Consider the following 22511-nt stretch of genomic DNA (forward strand, 5'->3'; position numbering starts at 1 on the left):
TAGTTTTTTCATGAAAACTTAGAGGAAAGACCAGAATATATCTGTTATAGTGTCTTAGCACCTAGATGCTCAGTATTCTTTTTGTCCTGTGTAGCCCAGTGCTTCACAAATGTTTCAAACCTGAGAATCACTTGGTAAACATGGTATATTAGACCCTCTTTTAAGATTCTGGCTATAGAGGATTGTGGTCAACTTTAAATTTTTTGATGTTTTTGAGCCTCCTTCCAGATTCAGTTAATCCAGAGTAGGTCCCTTGAATCTATGTTTTAATTAATCTTTCTAGGTATGTGCATGCTAAGTTGTTTCAGTCATGTCTGACTCTGTGGGACCCAATGGACTGTAACCTGCCAGGCTCCTCTGTCCATGGGGATTCTCGAGGCAAGAACACTGGAGTGGGTTGCCATGGATGGCCTCCTGCAGGGGATCTTCCTCACCCAGGGATCAAACCTGTGTCTCTTGTGTCTCCTGCATTAGCAGGCAGGTTCTTTACCACTCATGCAACCTAGGAAGTCCCAGTCTTTCTAGGTGCTTCTGACAAATCCAAACCACTGTTGTGAACCTTGGTATAGCTAACTTTGAACCATTTTATTGAGGTGACTTATAGTTCTACAACTAGTTAGAATTGCTACCTGGAATCCTTCACATGTAGGGTTTATGGACAAATAATCATTGATTCAGGAGATGTTTATTGAGTATCATGTATATTTCAGAGGATGCTACTCTTAGGATAGTGAACTAAAATCTTCAAGGAGATTTTATTCCAGTGAATAAACCAGGCAATAAGTAAATAAAAAAACAGCATGTTTTATAGTGATATATGCTAAGGTTGAAAATAAAGCAGGGAAAAGGAATATGAAATGTTAAGGACAAGTTTGTAGTATTAGATGGGATAGCAGTGGAAAACCTCCCTGAGAAGATGACTGGTGACTTTTGAGTAAAGAAGCTAAGGAAGTGAGGGAGTTAACTATACAAGTATGTTGAGGAAGAAAAGGTCCTAGGCAGATGACTCAGAAAATACAAAATTACTGAGTCGGGAATACACTTATTTGAGAGACAGCAAGGAATCCTATATAACTGATAAAGAGAATGATGGAAAGAGCAATATGGAAATGAAATGAAATTAAAATAAAATGAAAGATAAAGAAGGCCAGATCATGTAGCACAAAGTAAAAACTTTCTGGATGAGATTGGAGGGTTTAAGCAGAGGAGTAGCTTCTCATAGGTCACTGTTTGCTCTGTTGAAAATGCGTAAGGGGAGAAGAGAGGAGGATAAACTAGACTTTATTCCAAGCAAGAAATAATGATGACTTGGCCCAGGATAGTGGTAACTTGTGTGGTGATCAGTGGTCAAATTTAGATATTTGAAGATAGAACTGACAGGATATACTGATGCGATAGAATATATACTGATGGATGGAATATATGATGTTGGGGAAGGAGTCGTCAAGAATGACCCCTAGATTTTTGGCATGAGAAACCGTCATTAACTGAGACAGGAGAAACTGCATAAAGAAACAGTTTCGGAGGGAATATCATGACTTCAGCTTTTGGTCATTTTAAGTGTAGAAAGGCTATTAGCTATCCTAATAATTAGAGTTCAGGTAGGCAGTTGGCTATGAGCATGCAGTTCATAGCAGCAGTCCATGCTAGATATATAAGTTGAGAGTCATCAGCATATAGATGATATTTAAAGCCATGAGACTGCATAGGATCTCCAAGGCAGTAATTGTAGATAGAGAAAAGGTCCAATGAGTAAGTTTTAGGGCATCTGAAATCATTGTTTTTCAGAAATCCATACTGCTGAAGTGTTTAAAGTTCTGCTGCTGATTGTCTGTCAGCTTACTTTCAAATGGTTAAAAAAACATATTTTAAAAAATTTATACTTGAATACATAGAGAATGAGTGGATATAACAAGCAGATAGAATAAAGTATTAGTAGTTGAAGTATTATATATAAAGAATGATTTTGCTCTTAGAAGGTGGAGAAATTGTAGAATAATATCTTCTTGTAGACAAGAAGAGAGCGGAATCTAGTACATTGGTATAAGTTTGAGGAATAAGGACAGTTCTTCCACAGTCGTGGGTCTAGAGGTAGACTATGAGGCACACACACAAGTAGATTGTAGGATAGATGTGGTGCAAACTTGTAGAAATTCTCTTACATTGCTTTGGTTTTCTTTTTTGTAAGAAGTAAGATTTATCAGCTGATAGTTTCAGTTCAGTTCAGTTCAGTCGCTCAGTCGTGTCTGACTCTTTGCCACCCCATGAGTCACAGCGCACCAGGCCTCCCTATCCATCACCACCTCCCGGAGTTCACTCAAACTCATATCTGTTGAGTCGGTGATGCCATCCAGCCATCTCATCCTCTGTCGTCCCCTCCTGCTCCTGCCCCCAATCCCTCCCAGCATCACGGTCTTTTCCAATGAGTCAGCATTTTGCATGAGGTGGCCAAAGTATTGGAGTTTCAGCTTTAGCATCAGTCCTTCCAATGAACACCCAGGACTGATCTCCTTTAGAATGGACTGGTTAGATCTCCTTGCAGTCCAAGGGACTCTCCAGAGTCTTCTCCAACACCACAGTTCAAAAGCATCAATTCTTCGGTGCTCAGCTTTCTTCAAGGTCCAACTCTCACATCCATATATGACCTCTGGAAAAACCATAGCCTTGACTAGACGAACCTTTGTTGGCAAAGTAATAGCTCTGCTTTTGAATATGCTATCTAGGTTGGTCATAACTTTCCTTCCAAGGAGTAAGCATCTTTTAATTTCATGGCTGCAATCACCATCTGCAGTGATTTTGAAGCCCCAAAAAATAGTATGACACTGTTTCCACTGTTTCCCCATCTATTTCCTATGAAGTGGTGCTACCGGATGCCATGATCTTCGTTTTCTGAATGTTGAGCTTTAAGCCAACTTTTTCACTCTCCTCTTTTACTTTCATCAAGAGGCTTTTTAGTTCCTCTTCACTTTCTGCCATAAGGGTGGTGTCATCTTAGATCCATTTAATTAGAATAGTTGCTTATTCATTAAACACCTATATGATTGCTGGGCACAAGGAACACCAAGATAAATGAGAGAATACTGCTCTTGAAGAGCTGACATCTTGAGAAGGTTCCCTGTAAAAGAAGCATTAATACTGTGTATCAAGAAACTTTAACATATGTGACTTTAACTCACTTGTTCCAGTTACAGAAATCCACAAAATCCAACCTAAAGAAATGATCCAAAGTGCTCAAAGCACAAAGATGTCCATAGCAACATTTTTCACAGTAGTGTAAAATTTGAAAGCAACATACATTTTTAATACTTTGAGACTGGTTAAAATAGATAAATGTCTAGCCATTAAAAATTGTTTTACATTAAAAAATTTTAATCACAAAACTAAATTTTTATAATCTGATATTAAAATATTGGGTTGGCCAAAAAGTTTGTTTGGGTTTTTCTGTAGACTGTTACAGGAGACCCAAATGAACTTTTTGGCCAACCCATTAAGCTATTAAAATTTTTAAAATTTTAAAAATAAAAGTGAGCTCAGCAGGTAAAAGCAAATCATTTAAAAAAATGCCCTTAAAAAATGTTCAGTTGGGTGAAAATACAGAAGTGCACAGATTTTAAGTGTAGTTGATTTATAATGTACTAATTTCTGCTGTATAACAAAGTGATTCAGTTATGTATGCATTCTTTTTTATATATTCTTTTCCATTATGGTTTATCATAAAATATTAAATATAAGTCCCTATGCTATACACCTCTGGTTCTTGTTGTTTATCCACTCTGTGTACTTTGAATCTGCTAACCCCAAACTTCACTCCATCCCTCCCTTCCTCAGCAGCCACAGGTTTGTTCTTTATGTTTGTGAGTCTGTTTCATTTATATCATATTTTAGATCCTATATATAAGTGATATCATATGGTATTTGTCTTTCTGACTTAAGTGCACAAATTTTAAGTATATTGCAGTTTTTTTAATCAAACTAGTCTTACCTGTATAACCAGCACCGTATTAAGAAAAGTTCAGAACCTTGTTTATAATCTTCATATCATCATCTTTCAAAAAGGTGAATTTGTTTTTTTTTTTTTTTTCTACAGACAAGTGTCAATCGAGGAAGGAGAGAGGAAAGCCAAAGAGCTGAATGTTATGTTTATTGAAACTAGTGCAAAAGCAGGATACAATGTAAAGCAGGTAAGTTATTTGAGAATGGGTGGGTTAAAGTTATCAAATTGAAAAAATATATTTTAAAATAATTGTATTGGTTTTCTATTCTCTAGTGTAAGATTTTCTTCCAGTTGACAGTAGCAGGCCTCATGAATTAGCAACATACTACAGTGAACAGTGAAAAATCTAAATGTGGTGTAGTTTGGGAAAAAGAGAGAAGAGACTTGTCAAACTTTTTGGATTGTTCATAGAATGAGTATTTCATTATGATTAGAAAATGATTGCTGGGTTGTAAACCTGCCATACTCTAACTGCATCCCTACTTTTAGGGTGAATTTTCTTCATTTTAGTGTTTGATGAGAAGATTATGATAAAACAAGCATTTGCTTTTAGGGTTGGTATTTTGCTTGTTATAAAAATACATTCTGATTATTTTATCCTTAATAACTGCTGGTATTAATCAGTGTTTATAACAGTGTTTATTCCTGTTTTGGAGAACAGGAAAATTTAGGGAGACCTCACTTTATCAAGTTGTTACCTTAAAGATGGGGTAACCAAAAACTTACCTGCTTAATTCTTCACATCTACATATCATATAGAGTACTGGTCCCAGATTTATAGGCTTTACCTCTCAATAAATTATTTTTTAAATTGTATGTTATCAGTAAAGGGGTAAAATTAAATCCTTGAAACTGAGTAAGTAGAGCTTTATGAAAAATTCTCATTGTAAGTCATACTGAATTGTCACTAATTTTGTCCTCATAGTATACTGTTTCATGGCTCCATATCTGCATTCATGCTGTGTTCTCTTTATGTAGAATACTCATTTTCTTCTTTCCTGACTGATACCTACCCATACTTTTAAGTTTCAATTTAGATGTCAGCTATTTAGAGGTATTTTCTCATACATTCTCCACCGTGCTGTTCTGTGCTTAGTTGCTTGATTGTGTCTGACTCTATGTGACCCAATGGACTGTAGCTTACCAGGTTCCTCTGTCTATGGGGATTCTCCAGGCAAGAATCCTGGAGTGGGTGCCATCTCCTCCTCCAGGGGATCTTCCCAACCCAGGGATCGAACCCAGGTCCCCCTTTTCAGGTGGATTCTTTACCATCTGAGCCACCAGGAAGCCCATTATCCACCATACCTCCAGGTATTATCACTTAATGATAAATGACTCTCTTGTGTGCTTTCACAGATCCTTGACCCCTGTGAAACCCCTGTAATAGAACTTACCACATTGTATTGAAATTGCTTTCCCATCAAAATTATATATTCTCAGAGCCTGCAAGTATATAAGGAATTTATTAAACAGTTTGAGTAATAAAAGTTGCTGTAATATTATCATATGTTACTGTATTAAGACAAAGAAGTGGGTAGCTCATCTACCTTTCTCTATTATGATGTTTTGATAAGGATGTGAAATAGTTGCTTATATGTTAGAATATGGACTTCTCCAAGACATTTTTGGATCTGGGTTAATGTCTAAAGAAGGGGTTGCTGTGGTCCCCTAGTCCCAACCTTAAGTAATCCCATAGGTTTAGTAACAGCTTTCTTGAGGTATAATTTATGTACCACAAAATTCACTTGTTTTAAGTGTAGGATTCAGTTATTTTCAGTGAATTTACATCATTGTGCAACCATCACCATAATTCAGCTTTAGAACATTTTCATCACTTGCCATGCAATTTTTTCTAGAAGCCTGACCCGTACAGACAGATATTGGTAGCCATTGATAATGAAGAGAGACTTTTTACAGAACAATCTTATCCTGAATTTGAAACCCATTTGCTACTTTATTATTTCTCCTTATTTAGATGATATGTCTGAATGTGTGGTTTTGCTAAAGTCCCTATTCTTTTAGGACCTGATTTTGTTGTTTTTTTAAATATAAATGTGACTAAAATTTCCATTTTCAAACTTTGGAACAGAACTGCCTTTTAATGTTTTTGTAGCTTCTTAACTCATAAAAACCATTACGTTTTATTTTATAGAGAGTACCCTGGTGTGTTAGAATTTTATTTCAATATTTAAAGACCTATGCCTTGTTAGCTTATATAATTAAGTTGCGGAAGAAAGAAATCCTGGGGTTCTCACATGCCCATGAAATAATGAAAAATGAAAAAACAACTAAAATCTTATGTTAATAAGCACATTTCAATAATAGGTTTAAAATCTTCCCCCCAACTGTAGATAGTTCATCATATAGAATGCATTTCTGCCATGTGTGGAAATTACTGACTGATTTTAACTTTTAGATAAGAAATAAATCATAATCCATTTTTTTTAATTATTTTTTATGGATTATCTGTTGCTTGAGTTAGGTTTTATAAAGGAACTTAAAACTAATCAGCTAGAGTATCACTTTTAAAAACTTAATTTTTTAAATGACCAGTGGTTTTTAAATGGAAGTGTTTATCTTTTTAGTTGCACAAGTCACCCCAATGTTTTTTTTTACAAAATAGTCTTTGATACTAGTTCGCTGTATAGAAAAATTCAAATTTTCCTAAGTAAAATCTTTATCAAATCTGCCCAGTAACCATTGCCCAATTCTTGACTGGACAGTGCACCTTCTGTGGTTGGAGTTCAGTGCTTATTTTCCTAGGATTAGAGATTAATGGGTCTCAATCTTAATGTGCATCAGTTACCTGAAAGTTTATATAAACTACTAGTTTCTGAGGCATGACTTACAGATATTGATTCAGTAAGTCTAGGTTAATATCCTAAAATCTACATTTTTAATAAGAATACCAAGGGATTTCTCATGCAAACCATACTTTGTAAAAAGACACAGAAAGCCATAGAGATGGTTTGTCAATTATATCAAATATATTCAGTGTGATAATTGTTTGAACAAGTATTAATTCCCTAATCCCTCTTAGATACAGAAGACAGGCCTCCTACACTCAAACCCCTCAATCTTTTGTAGAAGCCAAATTCAAAATGAGGAATTAATGTCATGTGTCCCAAGTGTCAAATGTGTCTTCATAAAGTAAGAGGACAAATGTAGTGAAACCCAGAAGCTCTCTTGATTTGGTTGTGTCCACACTTTAGGACCATCATTTAGATACCGAATCTTGTTGATTCTCCTCTTTCTGTTTGTGTATTAAGGTACTTGTCTATTTATTGCCTTGTTTGCTCCCATAACTTATTAACTGATAGGTGCTCCAACGTTGCCCAGCTTTAGTTTACTCTCCATTCTGCTGCCAGAGTGATTGTTTTACAATACAGATCTGCTCAGGTTACATCTGTGAATTTTATCCTGAATTTTAAGCAAACTCCTTAGTATGCTATGCTCTCCTGTTCAGAATATGTGATCTGGCCCCTCCGTATATCACAATTCTAATCTTTGGCCACCACATACCCATACAATACATCTTTTTTTTTTTTTTTTTTTTTACTTTACAGTATTGTATTGGTTCTGCCACACATCAACATGAATCCTTCGTTCGTGTGTTCCCCATCCTGAACCCCCCTCCTACTTCCCTCCCTGTACCATCCCTCCAGGTCATCCCAATACAATACATCTTAAAGTGCCTGAAGTTTATTGTGTTCTCACATTTTCATTGTATGTGATTGTCCTTTCTAACACACTCCTTCCTCCCTATTTGCTATCTGTAATTAAAAGCCCAGTTTAAACATAATCAAATGTAGATTAAGTGCCTTTCCTGTTTGTTGTAGTAGCACTTTTAATATTGAAGTTTTTTGTCAGCTCTGCCTCCCATTAGACTGAACTCAATAAATGTTCATTGAATGAAAGAATAATATACTGAGCTTGATTAATAATTTATTGACTGTGCTTGACTGTGTCTTAAGCTTAAAAAAATCTAGGTTACATGGGGAATTTTCCTTCATTCAGTACCTTGACTGCAACTTAGATAAAGATACATTGAATTTGTTTTTTTTTTTTTTTTTTTTTAAGTTTAAAAGAACTGCTTTGTATTACAAGTAGCAAAAATCTATTCTAGACATAGCTTAGCCTTTGGCAGAATGATAAAGTATCATCTATCACAATTTCAAAAGATCAGATTATGCCAACAATGGTTAATACAATCATCCTTATTATGTGTGAGGCACTACTCTAATAGTGCTTTAGTGCGCATCATCTCAAGCGCCTCCATCCATGGGATTTTCCAGGCAAGAGGACTGGAGTGGGTTGCCATTGCCTTCTCTTGAATTTGTTTTAATTTAGCTAAACTTATATTGAACTTTTTTCCATTCGTTTATTAAGATAAGTATTTATAGTGATATGTACACATCTTGAGTTTATAATTAGATGAATTTTGATAAATGTAATGACTGATCGGGTTCACTTTTCACAATGACCACATTAAGGAAGATACAGAAATAGGTTGTTTGATTTCCAAATATTTGAGGCATTTCTGGATATTGTTATGGCTTCTAATTTAATTCTGCTGTGATCAGAGAATATCCTCTATAACATTTTAGTTGTTTATAATTCACTGAAACTTGTTTTATGGCCTGGCACGTGGCCTATGTTGATGAATGTTCCATGTGCCCTGGAAAAGAAAAACTTGTCTGTAGTTGTCAGGTACAGTGTTCTATAAATAATATCAATTAGCTCAAAACAATTGATAGTATTGTTCAAATCTTAGCCTTAGTAATTTTGGGAGGTAGGTAGTTCAGTCAATTACTGAGAATGGGGTATTAAATTTTTCTATAACAATATTTGTATTCATGGGAACTTAGTTCCCCAACCAGGGATTGAACCTGAGCCCTCAGCAGTGAAAGCATGGAGTCCTAACTACTGGAGCACCAGGGAATTCCTTCTGTCAGCTTTTACTTCATGTGTGTTGAAGTTTTGTTATTAGATGCATACATGTTAACATTGTTATCCTCCTAATGTGTTACTTTTTTAAATAATGAGAAATATTGCTCTTTAGCTCTAATAATACTCCTTTCCATTATCTGATCTTAATATGGCCACAGCAGCTCTCTACTTATTGTTTACTTGGTATCTCTTTTTCTTTGTAAAGTGGGTCTCTTGTAGATGTTATACAGTTGGATCTTTTTTTTTCCCTCTGGTGTGACAGTCTTTTAATTTGAGTGTTTGGTTTATTTAGATTTAATTGTAGTTAGGTTTATTTCTACCATTTGCTCTTTGCTTTCTATCTGTCCCTCTGTCATTTTTGTTTTAATCAAATATTTTTATGTTGTGTTTTAATTCCTCTTTTGATCCTTAGCTTTTGTTCATAACCTTTTTAGTGGTTGCTCTAGGGGTTAAATTAGAGTTAGTATTATGCCATTTCGTATGAGATTATGCACCCTGTCCTTTGTATTCTTGTTGTCACATATTTTGTATTTACATATATTATAAACCTCCATATTAAAGGTTTTTTTTTGTTTTGTTTTGTTTTTAGATTTACTTTTATTTTTTGACTGTGGTGGATCTTTACTACTGCATGTGGGCTTTCTTTAGTTGCAGCTCATGGGGGGCTACTCTCTAGTTGTGGTGCGTGGGCTTCTCATCGCAGTGGCTTCTCTTGTGAAGAACTGGCTCTAGGTGCATGGGCTCAGTAGTTGCGGCTCATGGGCTATAGAGCGCAGGCTCAGTAGTTGTGGCATACAGGCTTAGTTGCTCTGCAGCTTGTGGATCTTCCAGCACAGGGATCTAACTAGTGTCCCTTGCATTGCAAGGCAGATTCCTAACTACTAGATCACCCGGGAAGCCAAATAAATATTTTAATTTTTGCTTTAAACAGTAATTAAAAGAAGAAAAAAGATAATCCTATTTACCTATATATTTACCATTTCCAGTGCTCTTCATTCCTTCTTATAGATCTGTTTCACCTGATATTTTTCTTTAGCCTAAATAACTTTCTTTACTGTTTGTTTCAGGGGTCTCCTAGTGATAAATTCTCGCTGCTTTCACATATGCCAAAAGGCCATTTGAAGAATGATTTTGAAGAATGTTTTTGCGAGTTTTTAAATTTTGTTTTGGAAAGAGATTTTTCTCTTCCATTACTTCAAAGTTGCCTTTCTATTGTCTTCTGGCTTCCATTGTTTTTAATGAGAAGGGAACTCTAATTTATATCATTCTCTGTTTGTAATGTGTTGTTTTAAAGTATTTTTCCTGTCCTATTTTCTTATTTTCTCCAGTGGCACATCTATTAAATCACTTGATATTATCCCATGCCTGCTAGTCATTAAGGCTTCTGCTCATTGTTTTTATTATCTTATTTTCCTTTCTTTTCAGATTATATATTATTATTGATGTGTCTTCAAGTTTACTGATCCTTTTTCTGCCATATCTAAACTGTTAGGAAATCCATCCAGTGAATTTATTATTTCAGATATTTTAATTCAGTCCTAAATTTTTTTTATTTCTTAAAATTCCCATTTCTTTGTCAGAATTCCCCATCTGTTCAATCATTATGGCCATTGTTACCTTCAAGTTCTTAAACATATTTGAGTAATTGCTTTGAAATTCTTGTCTGCTAATTCCACCATGGGAAGTATCTGATGGCTCAGCAGTAAAGCATCTACCTGCAGTGCAGGAGATGCAAGTTCAATCCATGGGTCAGAAAGATCCCCTGGAGAAGGAAATGGCAACCCACTCCAGTATTCTTGCCTGGGAAATCCTGTGGACAGAAGATTCTGGCGGGCTGCAGTCTGTGGCGTCTCAAAAGAGTTGGACACGACTAAGTGACTAAACAGCAACAAATTCCAACGTTTGGGTCAGCTAAGAGCCTATTTCTGTTGGCTGTTTATTTTTTCTCTTGACTCTAGGTAGATTTTTCTTTTCTGTTTCATGTATGTAGTAATTTTTTATTGTATGCTTGGCATAGTATTCTGTTATTTTTCTCTAAAATTTGGGATTGTATTATGGCAGGTTGTTATATTGCTGGCTGATGATCATGAATTTGTATAGTTTGATATTATGCATTGTTTGGGTGGACCTGTAGAAAGCCTGAGATGTTTAGCAAGCTTTTCTATTTTGGTGAGATTCAAACTCTAAACTATATCCCTGATGCAGGTGGTAGCTGAAATCTCTGCTCATTTCTTTCAGCATTCTTTCTAGCTTTTGCTTTCAAGTAGTTCCTTGAAGTCACCCACATGGTGACTCCTTAGAGCTTTTCCTACATATGTACCATTAAGGAGTTAACTGAGGGTTTGTAGGAATTTTATGTGTTGATTTTAGGGCCCCTCCTCTTGGCTCCCTCCTTTTTGTTATTTCCTTCATCAGTATGGCCATCCTGGTAGTCAGTTGACACCTCAAACATGTAAAACTCTAGTTTTTGCTTGAGTTCTAACCACCCTTTATTGTACAAGCTAGGATTGGCTCTTGGGAAAACCTGTTAATAAGCATGACTCTCACCCATTGAGTGTGGGTTCCGTTTTTCCCAGGATTGAATTACTCCTAGTTTGTATGTCCTCTTGTCCTCTTGTTACTCTTGAAAGTCTTCAAATAGTTGTTCAGAGTTAATAATTGCTATCTGCAAGAGTATTAGTCCTATACAAGCTGCTGTGCTGTTACCAAAAGTGGAGTCTATCTTGAACTGGGGTAAAAATTAAAATATCTGATAAATGAAATAGCTGAGACTATTTAGCATGTACGTACTTAGTTTTATTTAATATTGAAGGTTAGTTTACTCCTGGATTCTGTATGTTGTTGCTTATCTAAGATCAATATCAGTAGATCTTTGAAGTAAATTATTTGGTCAGTGAGTAACATATTAAAAGAAGTGATTTTGAAGAAATAAGGTCAAATTCCTTCGGAGTTTTTGTTGTAGGTCAGTAACAATTTAGAAATGGTGCTGGTATTCAAAAATTTACTAGGTAAATTTTACAGTCCAGTCACTACCATGGAACACATTGGGAATCACACTCTTGTGAGCTGTTCAGTAACCATTGTGTGTGTTTTATTCAGCCATGTGTTTGCAAAACAGAGTTCCTTTTGATGATTGTGCATTGTACTCATTTTATTTGACAAAATCATGCCTTTTCACCGAAGGTAGACAGAAGTCATTCTGTATATAAGAAATGTTTATCAGTACTAAAGGTACCATCTAGTTGTACTTTACATATACAGAGATGTCTTTTTAGTTTTTTCTGCTAATTGGATTCCTCCTCCCCACTCCCTCATGTACTGGCTTATAATACATATAATAAAAGCTTAAAATGGGCTTTCTCTATTGCTTGTTTTCCTTTTTAAACCATTCTAGGAGAGATTTCACTAATGCATCATTTAATGTCTAACCATGGTTCAAGTAATTGGATCTTAGTGCCTGAGAGCTTTGGCTTAAAATAAAATAAATTTATTCCTACTCATTATTGCTACTTATTCTTCTTATTTAAAAATGATCTTGGCTTAAAACCTTTTACTCTTTAGTCTGGTTTAAGCACTTAACTCTAAAATCGTCATGGAAACACAACGTAAGAAAAATTTATCCTTTATTTTTCTAAATTTGTTCTTAAAAAACAGTAATATTGTTTTCTTTGTGAAAGTGGTCTCATATTTAAATTGCTGAAGGAAATGGTAATGATAAGGTAATATTTAAGGTTCTACCTCATTTTTCATCTGATAATTAATTCGTTATTTTAGTAAAGTATTCAGTGTGTGGGTGTTACCCTTCTTGCTATATTATGTGATTTTGCATTACTGGAAAATAAAATAGAACTGAAACACTCCTTGATCTTTCTCTTCTAAAATCATCAATACTTATCAGAAGAAAAAGATTTGTTTGAAAGAGAGAGGAGGACTTTTTGGGAAATTAATGATAACGGATGGGCATCAGCACTAACAACTCAGTGAAAACTTGTGTGCTGTTCATAGTGGAGTTGCATGTGTATATGAAAAAAATTGTTTTATATGTGCTGAGAAGACATACTTACTTTAAGCATTGGTAGGGATGGTGTCTCTGCCACACCACCATATCCCATGTCAACCATAGTTCTTGACTCATAGCAGATCTTAATCTTGTAAGTTATCACATACCTTACTCCACAAGCATCAAGTGCCTACAGTGTATTACCACTGTTGGTTCTTCAGAGAATATAAAGTGTTATAAAATACGGTTCTCGACTTCAAAACATTTATAGCTGAGGAAAAGAATCACTTTCTCATGAAATCGGTGTAGTGAAAGGTAGGTAGTATATGATAAAAGATGCAAATGCTACATGATAGTAAGATATTATTGAGATGTAAAATGAATAGTGACACAAGGACATATATATGTTGCAGAAATGAATGAGATCATGTTCAGATAGGATGATCAAGGAAGACTTTGTTTATAAATGCCGCAAAAGGGACTTCCTTGGTGGTCCAGTAGCTAAGACTCCATGCTCCCAACACAGGGGTCCCAAGTTCGATCCCTGTCTGGGGACTAGATCCCGTGTGCCACAACTAAGACCTGGTGCAGCCAAATAAATAAATACTTATTTTAATGCTGTGAAAAAAGTTAAATCCTTGAGAAGTATATTTGAGAACTTCCTGATGGTCCAGTGATTAAGACTCTGCACTTGCAGTGCAGGGGGCATGGGTTCAGTCCCTGGTCAGGGAACTAAGATCCCACATGCTGTATGGCTCAGCCCCCAAAAAAAAAAGGAGTATATTTGATTTAGATACATAAAAGACAGATGATACTCCAATAAAGAAGAGCAATTAACATACAGTACAAGACTGCCTAGTACACATTGTATAAATACTTGTCATAAATCATAAATATTAAGTTTAAAACATTTCTTTGTTGTCTTCTTACCAAGTACTTTACATACAGTATATAAATGCTTAGATTTTTGTTGAATACAAGAATGAATCCACGTAACAGTCCTCTAAGTCTGCTGCTATTGTTGTCCTGATTTTAGAAGATCTGAGACACAGAACTTATACAGTTTTATCCAAATTACCCAGCTACTATGTGTTAGAACCACTTAATATACCAAGTGTTGATCTTACTTATTCTCACAGTATACCTGTGAAGTAGATAGGTATATCCATCTCACTGAGAGGAAACCAAAGTTTTAGCGGGTAAGTGACTTGCTTAAGATTATAGCTGAAGCTAGAATTTGAACCCAGGTCTATTATCTGTGCTCTTAACCCTACACCATTCTGCTTCTTTCATATTTAACCTTACCCCTAATTTATCCTTTTGTGCTTTATATCCCTAACACAGTAGGACTTTAATATCATTGAATGGTCAGGAATCCATATACAAGTGGATATGAACTGGTTAAATGAGAAATTATTATATTGACCATGTTCTTATTAATTCACTCAGCAGATATTTATTGATCCCCTCCTACATGCTTAGTTCTGTTGTGTTACAGGCACTGGAGATACAATAGTTAGCAAAATATCATAATTCCATACCATTATGAAGTTTGCATTCTAGTATGAAAAGTTAGGCAATAAATGAGAATACAGTACTTCATGAGGCTATAAGTGCCGTGGAAAAAAGTAAAAGTAAGGTCAGGGAAATAAAGAGTAGTAGTTAAAGTGTTAGGATATTGATGTTTTATGAAAGATAATCAAGAAAAGCCTTTCTGATAAGGATATTTGAACAGATATCTAAAGGAATTAAGGGAGTATGTTGTTTATGTATTTGGGGAAGAACATTCTAAGCATTAAGTGCAATGAGAAGTTCAAAGGTCGTTGACATGTTTAAGGAATAGTAAGGCTGCTTCAGTTAGAGTGAAGTGAAGGAGGAGGCAAGTGATAGGAAATAAACTTACAGAGGGATAGTACTAGGGGACAGAGGTCCATGTCCGTGCAGGCTGTAACAAGGATTTAGGCTTTTATTCTGAGTAATATGGGATTCCTAGGTGGCTCAGTGGTTAAAAAAAAAATCCACCTGCCAGTGCAGGAGACACAGATTCAGTCCCTGGGTGTGGAAGATCCCCTGGAGGAGGAAATGGCAACCCATTTCAGTATTCTTGCCTGGTGAATCTCCATGGATGGAGGAGCCTGGCTGGCTGAAAAATCTGAGTAGTATAGGAAGCTGTTGGAAAGTTTTAATCAGAGATTTGACATGCTGTGGTTTAGGATTTAAAAGAAGTCACTGGCTACTCTGTAAAAGTAGACTGTAGAAAGGTAAGGGTAGAAGCAAAAAGATTATTCAGAGTTATTGAAAAAAAAAACAACCAAAAACCCAGGTAATACTTTGTTTAAGAAATGCTTGGCTACTAAAATTAAAATAGAAATCTAGCAAAAAAAAAATCAAAGTTAACAAATACTGAGCACTCGTGTACAAATTATAGCGATGTATAATACACTCTGTGCTCTTACAAAGATTATATTCATAATGGAAAAATTTTTGTATGTTAACGGAGCTGATTAGGATGGCTTGTGGAATGGAATTTCTTCTTGCTTATAAAATACTTAGTTACTTTTATAATAAAGGTAAGAACTGGTAGCAACAGTGATTTTACTTTGAGATCTCCAATTTACCCCTTTAAATGAAATATCTTAAATTATAGCCCAAAGTATTCAACTTTAAAGTTTCTGTGGAAAAAAAATAAATAAAGTTTCTGTGGAGAGCCAATACTCAGCTTGTCATCATCCCCAAAGCTAATTCCTGTAGCTGTCACTGCAATTTAAAATGTCTATTTCCCCCTAGAAATTACAAGTAAAATACCATACACCTGGAGGTCCAAGTGGAATTGATACCATTTTTCCAGGAAAAGAAAATGTCCTAATAAGCGTCCTGGCAAGGATGCCCCAAAATGTCTGTAGAAAGTGGATTCTTGGAACTTACCTGGTGGTGCAGTGGTTAAGACGCCATGCTTCTAATGCAGGGGGTGTGGGTTCGATCTCTGGTCGAGGAACTAAGGCCCAACATGCCACATGGTGCAGCCAAAAAAAAAAAAGAAAGAAAAAAAACTTAAAGAAAGAAAGAAAGTGGATACTCAGTAAATACAAGTGAGAGGATTTTTTAAAAATATTACCAACAGTACCGACCCCATATTTAGTCAACTGTCATTTCTAATTTAGCAGAAGCCTCTGTTAGCATATTGTTGGCATTTAAGAAATAGATTTTCCTTTAATAATTTAAAACAGCTTAAACCTCCGGAATTTTCTCCTTCTTGTCTCTTACATATATTTATGTAAGGGTTGAACTTGTTTTTTTGTAAAGCATTTTCTTAGCCCATTTTCGGATGTCTTTAGTATAAGTTAGTGATGCTTGACCTTTTTAATTGACCCTTTTAACTGAAGTATTTTGGAGGAGAACTGAATTTTTCAAATACATTGATTAAAGCTATAGGCAAAAGTTTTAAGTTACAGAAAATGGATTAAATTTTTATGTCTGTAATTTGTATATAATCAGTGTTTCACAAAGCAAATTCCTATACCCAGAATCGATTGTTAGCTATTTCTTAACACAGCTCTTCCCACAGAAGAAACAACTTCTATTTATACTAGGCAACATAAGATAATAGGAAAAATATGAACTTCAGAATCTTGGCTCTGCTATTCATTTGGTGAATGGCAGATACTCTCTTTAGCCTTAGATTTCTGTAAAATGGGGATATTAATACCTTCCTTACAAATTACTGCAAGGATAAAAATGAGAAAATATGTGAAGTTAAACACTCAGTATTAGCTTCTTTCTTGCCTTACTTGATTTGATTACTTCACAGTCCTTACAGGTTATTTTTATAGCATTGGCCTTTAACTTTCGCAGTACATTCGAATCATCTGGAGATTTTTGAATGAAACACTGAATATCCAGCCCCACCCCAGACTAGCTTACTCTGTCTTTGGGGATGGAACCCAAGCTTCTGGTGTTTTGTTTGTTTTTAAGTTTCCTGGGTAATTCAGATGCACTATAGGTGTTGAGAACTACTGCTCTAGAGCAAAGGACTTCACACATAACCTTTCAATAAAGCTTTCCTGAAGTATTTAGTTCTAATTACTCTCAAAGTTAAATAAAACAGTGGGAAGAACCTATGGGATCATGTTAACCTATTTACCCTTCTGTGTGTAATATATTTAATTTTATAGATAATGGAGGGTTGTTGCCTTTTTTAAGTGTATATTTATCTGTGTGCGTGTGTGCTCACTCAGTCATGTCCAACTCTTTGCGACCCTATGGACTGTAACCCACCAGGTTCCTCTGTCCATGGGATTTTCTAGGCAAGAATACTAGAGTGGGTTGCCATTTCCTCCTCCATGAGATCATCCCGACCTAGGGATCAAACCCATGTCTCCTTCATGGTAGGAGGCTTCTTTACCATTGAGCCAATGGGGAAGCCCATATTTCTCTGATCTACCAGTTGTTATTCTGGTTCCTCTTGTCATTTTCTCCCATTACATTTTCTTGTGTTAGTCCAATCCTAACTTTTAAAAAAAAATTCTTTTTCATATTTGATTGGAGATACTTACAGGTGTTTGTTTTTCATCAAGTTGAAGTTTATCAGTGTTTTCCTTCACTGTCACTCTGCATATTCCTTTTATATTTCCTTTTTCTACAAGAAACTGAATACATTAATTTTTTTGTTGTTGCCTTTTTTGGGAGTTGGGAGAATTTGATGGGCATAAGTATTGCTAATTTTTATTTCACTTGATTGAAAAAAGAGGCTTTATCAGATCTGTGGTCATGTGCTAAATAGTATTATGGATAGTCATGCCTAAAGAATTAGCTGAGAATTCAGATGCAAGTGAACTCAAAAAAGTCAGTGGTTAAAGGCACTAACAACCATTTGTACTGTACTCTATGTTTTCTAATGTGTTTTCACATGTATTAACCATTCTTTGAGTTAACATTTAAAAAAAAAATCTATTGCATGTCATGTACTAGGATAGCAGAAATGAAATATGAGCCTTGTCCTCCAGTGGTTAAAGTCTAGAGGGATAGACAGGTAAATAGGCCATTGCAATCAGTGTATTAAAAGTTCTGAAAGAAGAAATACAGGGTGCTATCGGAATATATGCTGCTGCTGCTGCTAAGTCGCTTCAGTCGTGTCCGACTCTGTGCGACCCCATAGACGGCAGCCCACCAGGCTTCCCGTCCCTGGGATTCTCCAGGCAAGAACACTGGAGTGGGTTGCCATTTCTTTCTCCAATGCATGAAAGTGAAAAGTGAAAGTGAAGTTGCTCAGTCGTGTCCGACTCTTAGCGACCCCATGGACTGCAGCCTACCAGGCTCCTCCGTCTATGGGATTTTCTAGGCAAAAGTACTGGAGTGAGGTGCCATTGCCTTCTCCGATCAGCATATATAGAAGTATTTAATTGATTGCAAGATGGTGGGATTGAAGAATTCTGGTAGTGGGTTAGGAACGTTTTTCTCAGGAATTATCAGGAAATGGATCCTCAAGGATCTGTCAACTAGACTGATTGGGCTGAGAGTAGGGGAGGATGTTCCAAGGAAAAGCAGCATCATTATGACCTTTGAACTGCACAACTACGTCCCCCTTTTTATTAGAAGGAATCTAAGGATTAGAGGAATTCATATCCTTGAGGTCACAAAACTTGTAATAATGGGGTAGTTAGTACCAGAGTTTCTTGGCTCAAATTCTGTGTCTTTCTATAAACACATTAAAGACTGTAAACACATTAAACACTGTGGTATGGTGTATTATGAGAATAGGTAGTTGACTGTAATTCTAACAATATCCTCCTTGAAAGACCTCATTAGTTATCTGCTTTTCACTAATTAGAACTTATTTTAATTTTTTTTTTAAGTCTCAAAACTTGTAAACTTCATTCCATTTTCATGGAAGGTAAACAGACCTCTGTGCCTCCACCATAAAAAAAAAATTCAATTTCTAAGCTAGAACGTAATAAAATATCCTTTGGAGCCAAAAAGATTATGTAGATTATAAACAGGTAGGCAGTTAATTAAATAAACATTTCATGTTCAACCAAGCTATGAGATCTTGGGGGTAATTTCTAGATTTCCCTAAGTAAGGACATTTCAGTTCCACTTAAATATTTTCAGATGGTTTCTCCCAGCCCCCACACTTTTCCTGTCAGTTTTATATTGTTTCCTAAAGCAGAATTTTGTATCTGTTGGTGTTTTGCTGTAGTCCTCGAATTCTTGCAGAATTTCATAACATTTGGAAAAACATTCTGTTTCCGTAGTCCATGGATGGTTGTGAATGATATTCTATTCTAATAGAAATAGAGCTACTGTATATGAAAGACTTACTATATAACAGATCATCTTTAAGCAGTTTACATGATGATTTCACTTAATTTTCATAGTAATCTAGTTGGTTATGTGTACTATTATCTTAAGTCCATTTTACAGATAAGAAAATTGAGGAACAGAAAGATGGCCTGTCAAGTGACCTACCCAGAATGTAAAAACTTCACCTTTTAGTTTTTAGCCATCTACCTTAGTATCTTTTATTTTCAATATGTGATTTATATGACTTTATAGTTATAGTAAGATGCTGGAATTATAGAAAGAAGTCTTAATGCATGCTTTTTTTTTAGCACCTTCCTTTGCTAGGATGAAGTCCACATTCTTTGCAGGTCTTTCTTAGTCTGCCCTTCAATATATATAGCTTCATTCTAATTCTTTTACATATTGTGTGTTCCAGCTAGTCTGGACTACCTATCCATTCTTGAAAATCATTGCAGCCAAAACTGAGTATCATCATTATAGAATGAATTTCTGGGATACAAGATTTAGTGCCATGTTGTCAGCTGCTAGATCATTCCAGTAATCACTATACAGTATACTGGTTTGCAGCCCTAAATAGATGATCATTTTCCGTTGATTTTGGCAGGGGAACACTTTTTTTTTTTTTTTTTTTTTTCAGTCTTTCTTATTGTCTATAAAATGTTTTCCTTCATACTCTATATTCTTCACCTCTGGATGAAAAGTGATTTTTAATGGGTGTCAGACTTTCCTGATGCATAAAATTTTGAGCTGACAAAGTTGGCGTTCTGCTTTTAATGTTTTATCTAATACTAATATGTAAAAACTTCAAAAAGATAAGAATTATTGTCCAACTTTGCATGCATTAATTATAAACACTTGCTAGTTTTGAAAGGGCATAATACTTTTCCTACATTTATCTAAAGTACTATATCAGTGTATTTCTCTGTTCATTTGCTTTTGTAAATTTTGTTATTTTTGTTCATAACATATAACAGCTTTCACAGACATTAATTGTTGCAATATTTATTCTTGTATCTAGATCTAGAGAATGCTGATCTTTATTTGAAACTGAGTATTCATATATTAATCCATATGGACCCACCTTACATAGTTAACTACTGGCTTAATTAATTATATAATTAATTAATAATGAATGGGCTTTCCTGATAGCTCAGTTGGTAAAGAATCTGCCTGCAATGCAGGAGACCCCAGTTCGATTCCTGGGTTGGGAAGATCCTCTGGAGAAGGGAGAGGCTACCCACTCCAATATTCTTAGGCTTCCCTTGTGGCTCAGCTGGTAAAAAGTCCGCCTGCAATGCAGGAGACCTGGGTTTGATCCCTGGGTTGGGAAGATCCCCTGGAGAAGAGAAAGGCTACCCACTCCAGTATTCTGGCCTAGAGAATTCCATGGACAGTCCACGGGGTTGCAGAGTCGGACACGACTGAGTGACTTTCACTTTCACTTCACTATACAATTAATGTTGCGTTGATTTGATTGATAGTAATTTATACAATTATGCATGATCTTTGGTCATGCACAATTTCTTGAGTAGCAGAAATGATGTTAAGGTAAGCATTCTGCAGTTTTAAGTCTAATAACTGATTTTGGTTGAATATTGAGGCTAATGCCTAACTTTGGCACATCTTTAAAATGCTATTAAATGTTATAGAACCAAGACAGTTATACTTTTATTCATATCTTCCTTAATCCTACCCCATCAAGCTATTGCCTACAGATAAAGATTTGCTCCTTTTCTATACTTCTTTCCCTAAACAGATTATTTATAGTTCCATTCTTTCATCTCTGGCCTTCTTTCTGTTAACTTCTCATTTTAATACAGCAACATTTATTGAACACTTAAACTCTTTCCATGCTTTTAAAGTGCTTTTAAACTCTTAAAGTGCTTTCCATGGTATGGTTTTCAACTGAGTGAAATCTTTAAATCCCAACTCAAATGTCATTGCCTAAGAATTTTTCTCATCTGCTTGAACAGGGCCTTCTTACAGCTGTGTTCACCTGTCATTTTCTACTTCCTTAATTTATAGCACTCATAACATTGTATCACAAGGAATGGTTTGAGTCTATATCCTTTGCCAAATTTTGAGCTCCTTACATCTAAAAACCACATGTTGTTCATTTCTGTGTCTCTGGAGAGCTTTAGACAGTGCCTCAAGTTAAGCAAGTACTTATTTATTTAGTACAAGATAATTACATCATATGTGCATTTTATAGGAATTTTGCACTGAATGCCTAACAAAAAAGAGAAATGATGGAAATAATGTGGCAGTTTCACCTGCCATTCTACCCAGTAAGTGGATAGATAGGTCTGGGCACAAAGTAAAAGGTGTAAGTCTTTTGTTCCTTCAGTCAGTTTCTGTTCCCACATGCCTCTCAAAGTGAACATCTCACCCAACTTGAGTGTGGTGTGGTGCTTTCTAAGATAGTGATTTCCGACTAGACTGACCTTCTCATCAGATCACATCAGTCGCTCAGTCGTGTCCGACTCTTCGCGACCCCATGAATCGCAGCATGCCAGGCCTCCCTGTCCATCACCAACTCCCAGAGTTCACTCAGACTTACGTCCATCAAGTCAGTGATGCCATCCAGCCATCTCATCCTCTGTCATCCCCTTCTCCTGCTGCCCCCAATCCCTCCCAGCATCAGAATCTTTTCCAATGAGTCAACTCTTCGCATGAGGTGGCCAGAGTACTGGAGTTTCAGCTTTAGCATCATTCCTTCCAAAGAAATCCCAGGGCTGATCTCCTTCAGAAGGGACTGGTTGGATCTCCTTGCAGTCCAAGGGACTCTCAAGAGTCTTCTCCAACACCACAGTTCAAAAGCATCAACTCTTCGGCGCTCAGCCTTCTTCACAGTCCAACTCTCACATCCATACATGACTACTGGAAAAACCATAGCCTTGACTAGACAAACCTTTGTTGGCAAAGTTATGTCTCTGCTTTTGAATATGCTATCTAGGTTGGTCATAACTTTCCTTCCAAGGAGTAAGCGTCTTTTAATTTCATGGCTGCAGTCACCATCTGTAGTGATTTTGGAGCCCAGAAAAATAAAGTCTGACACTGTTTCCACTGTTTCCCCATCTATTTCCCATGAAGTGATGGGACCGGATGCCATGATCTTCGTTTTCTGAATGTTGAGCTTTAAGCCAACTTTTTCACTCTCCACTTTGACTTTCAAGAGGCTTTTGAGTTCCTCTTCACTTTCTGCCATAACGGTGGTGTCATCTGCATATCTGAGGTTATTGATATTTCTCCCGGCAATCTTGATTC

General features: G+C 35.9%; 1 protein-coding gene across 3 annotated transcripts in view; it reads left to right on the forward strand.

Annotated features, from left to right (window-relative positions):
• The window catches only part of RAB6A (RAB6A, member RAS oncogene family), a 92027-nt gene that overhangs the window by 64606 nt on the left and 4910 nt on the right, over positions 1 to 22511 (forward strand). For 2 of the 3 annotated variants that reach the window (XM_025266438.2, XM_006073325.4), the window contains exon 6: positions 4088 to 4181. In XM_025266438.2, the coding sequence (XP_025122223.1) occupies positions 4088 to 4181 (94 nt within the window). Of the gene's footprint in view, positions 1 to 4087; positions 4182 to 16497; positions 16564 to 22511 lie in introns of those variants that run through there. The other variant, XM_044929384.1, reaches the window with a different exon arrangement.

This window comes from Bubalus bubalis, chromosome 16 (genome assembly GCF_019923935.1).
Source record: "Bubalus bubalis isolate 160015118507 breed Murrah chromosome 16, NDDB_SH_1, whole genome shotgun sequence".
Taxonomy (NCBI): Eukaryota; Metazoa; Chordata; class Mammalia; order Artiodactyla; family Bovidae; genus Bubalus; species Bubalus bubalis.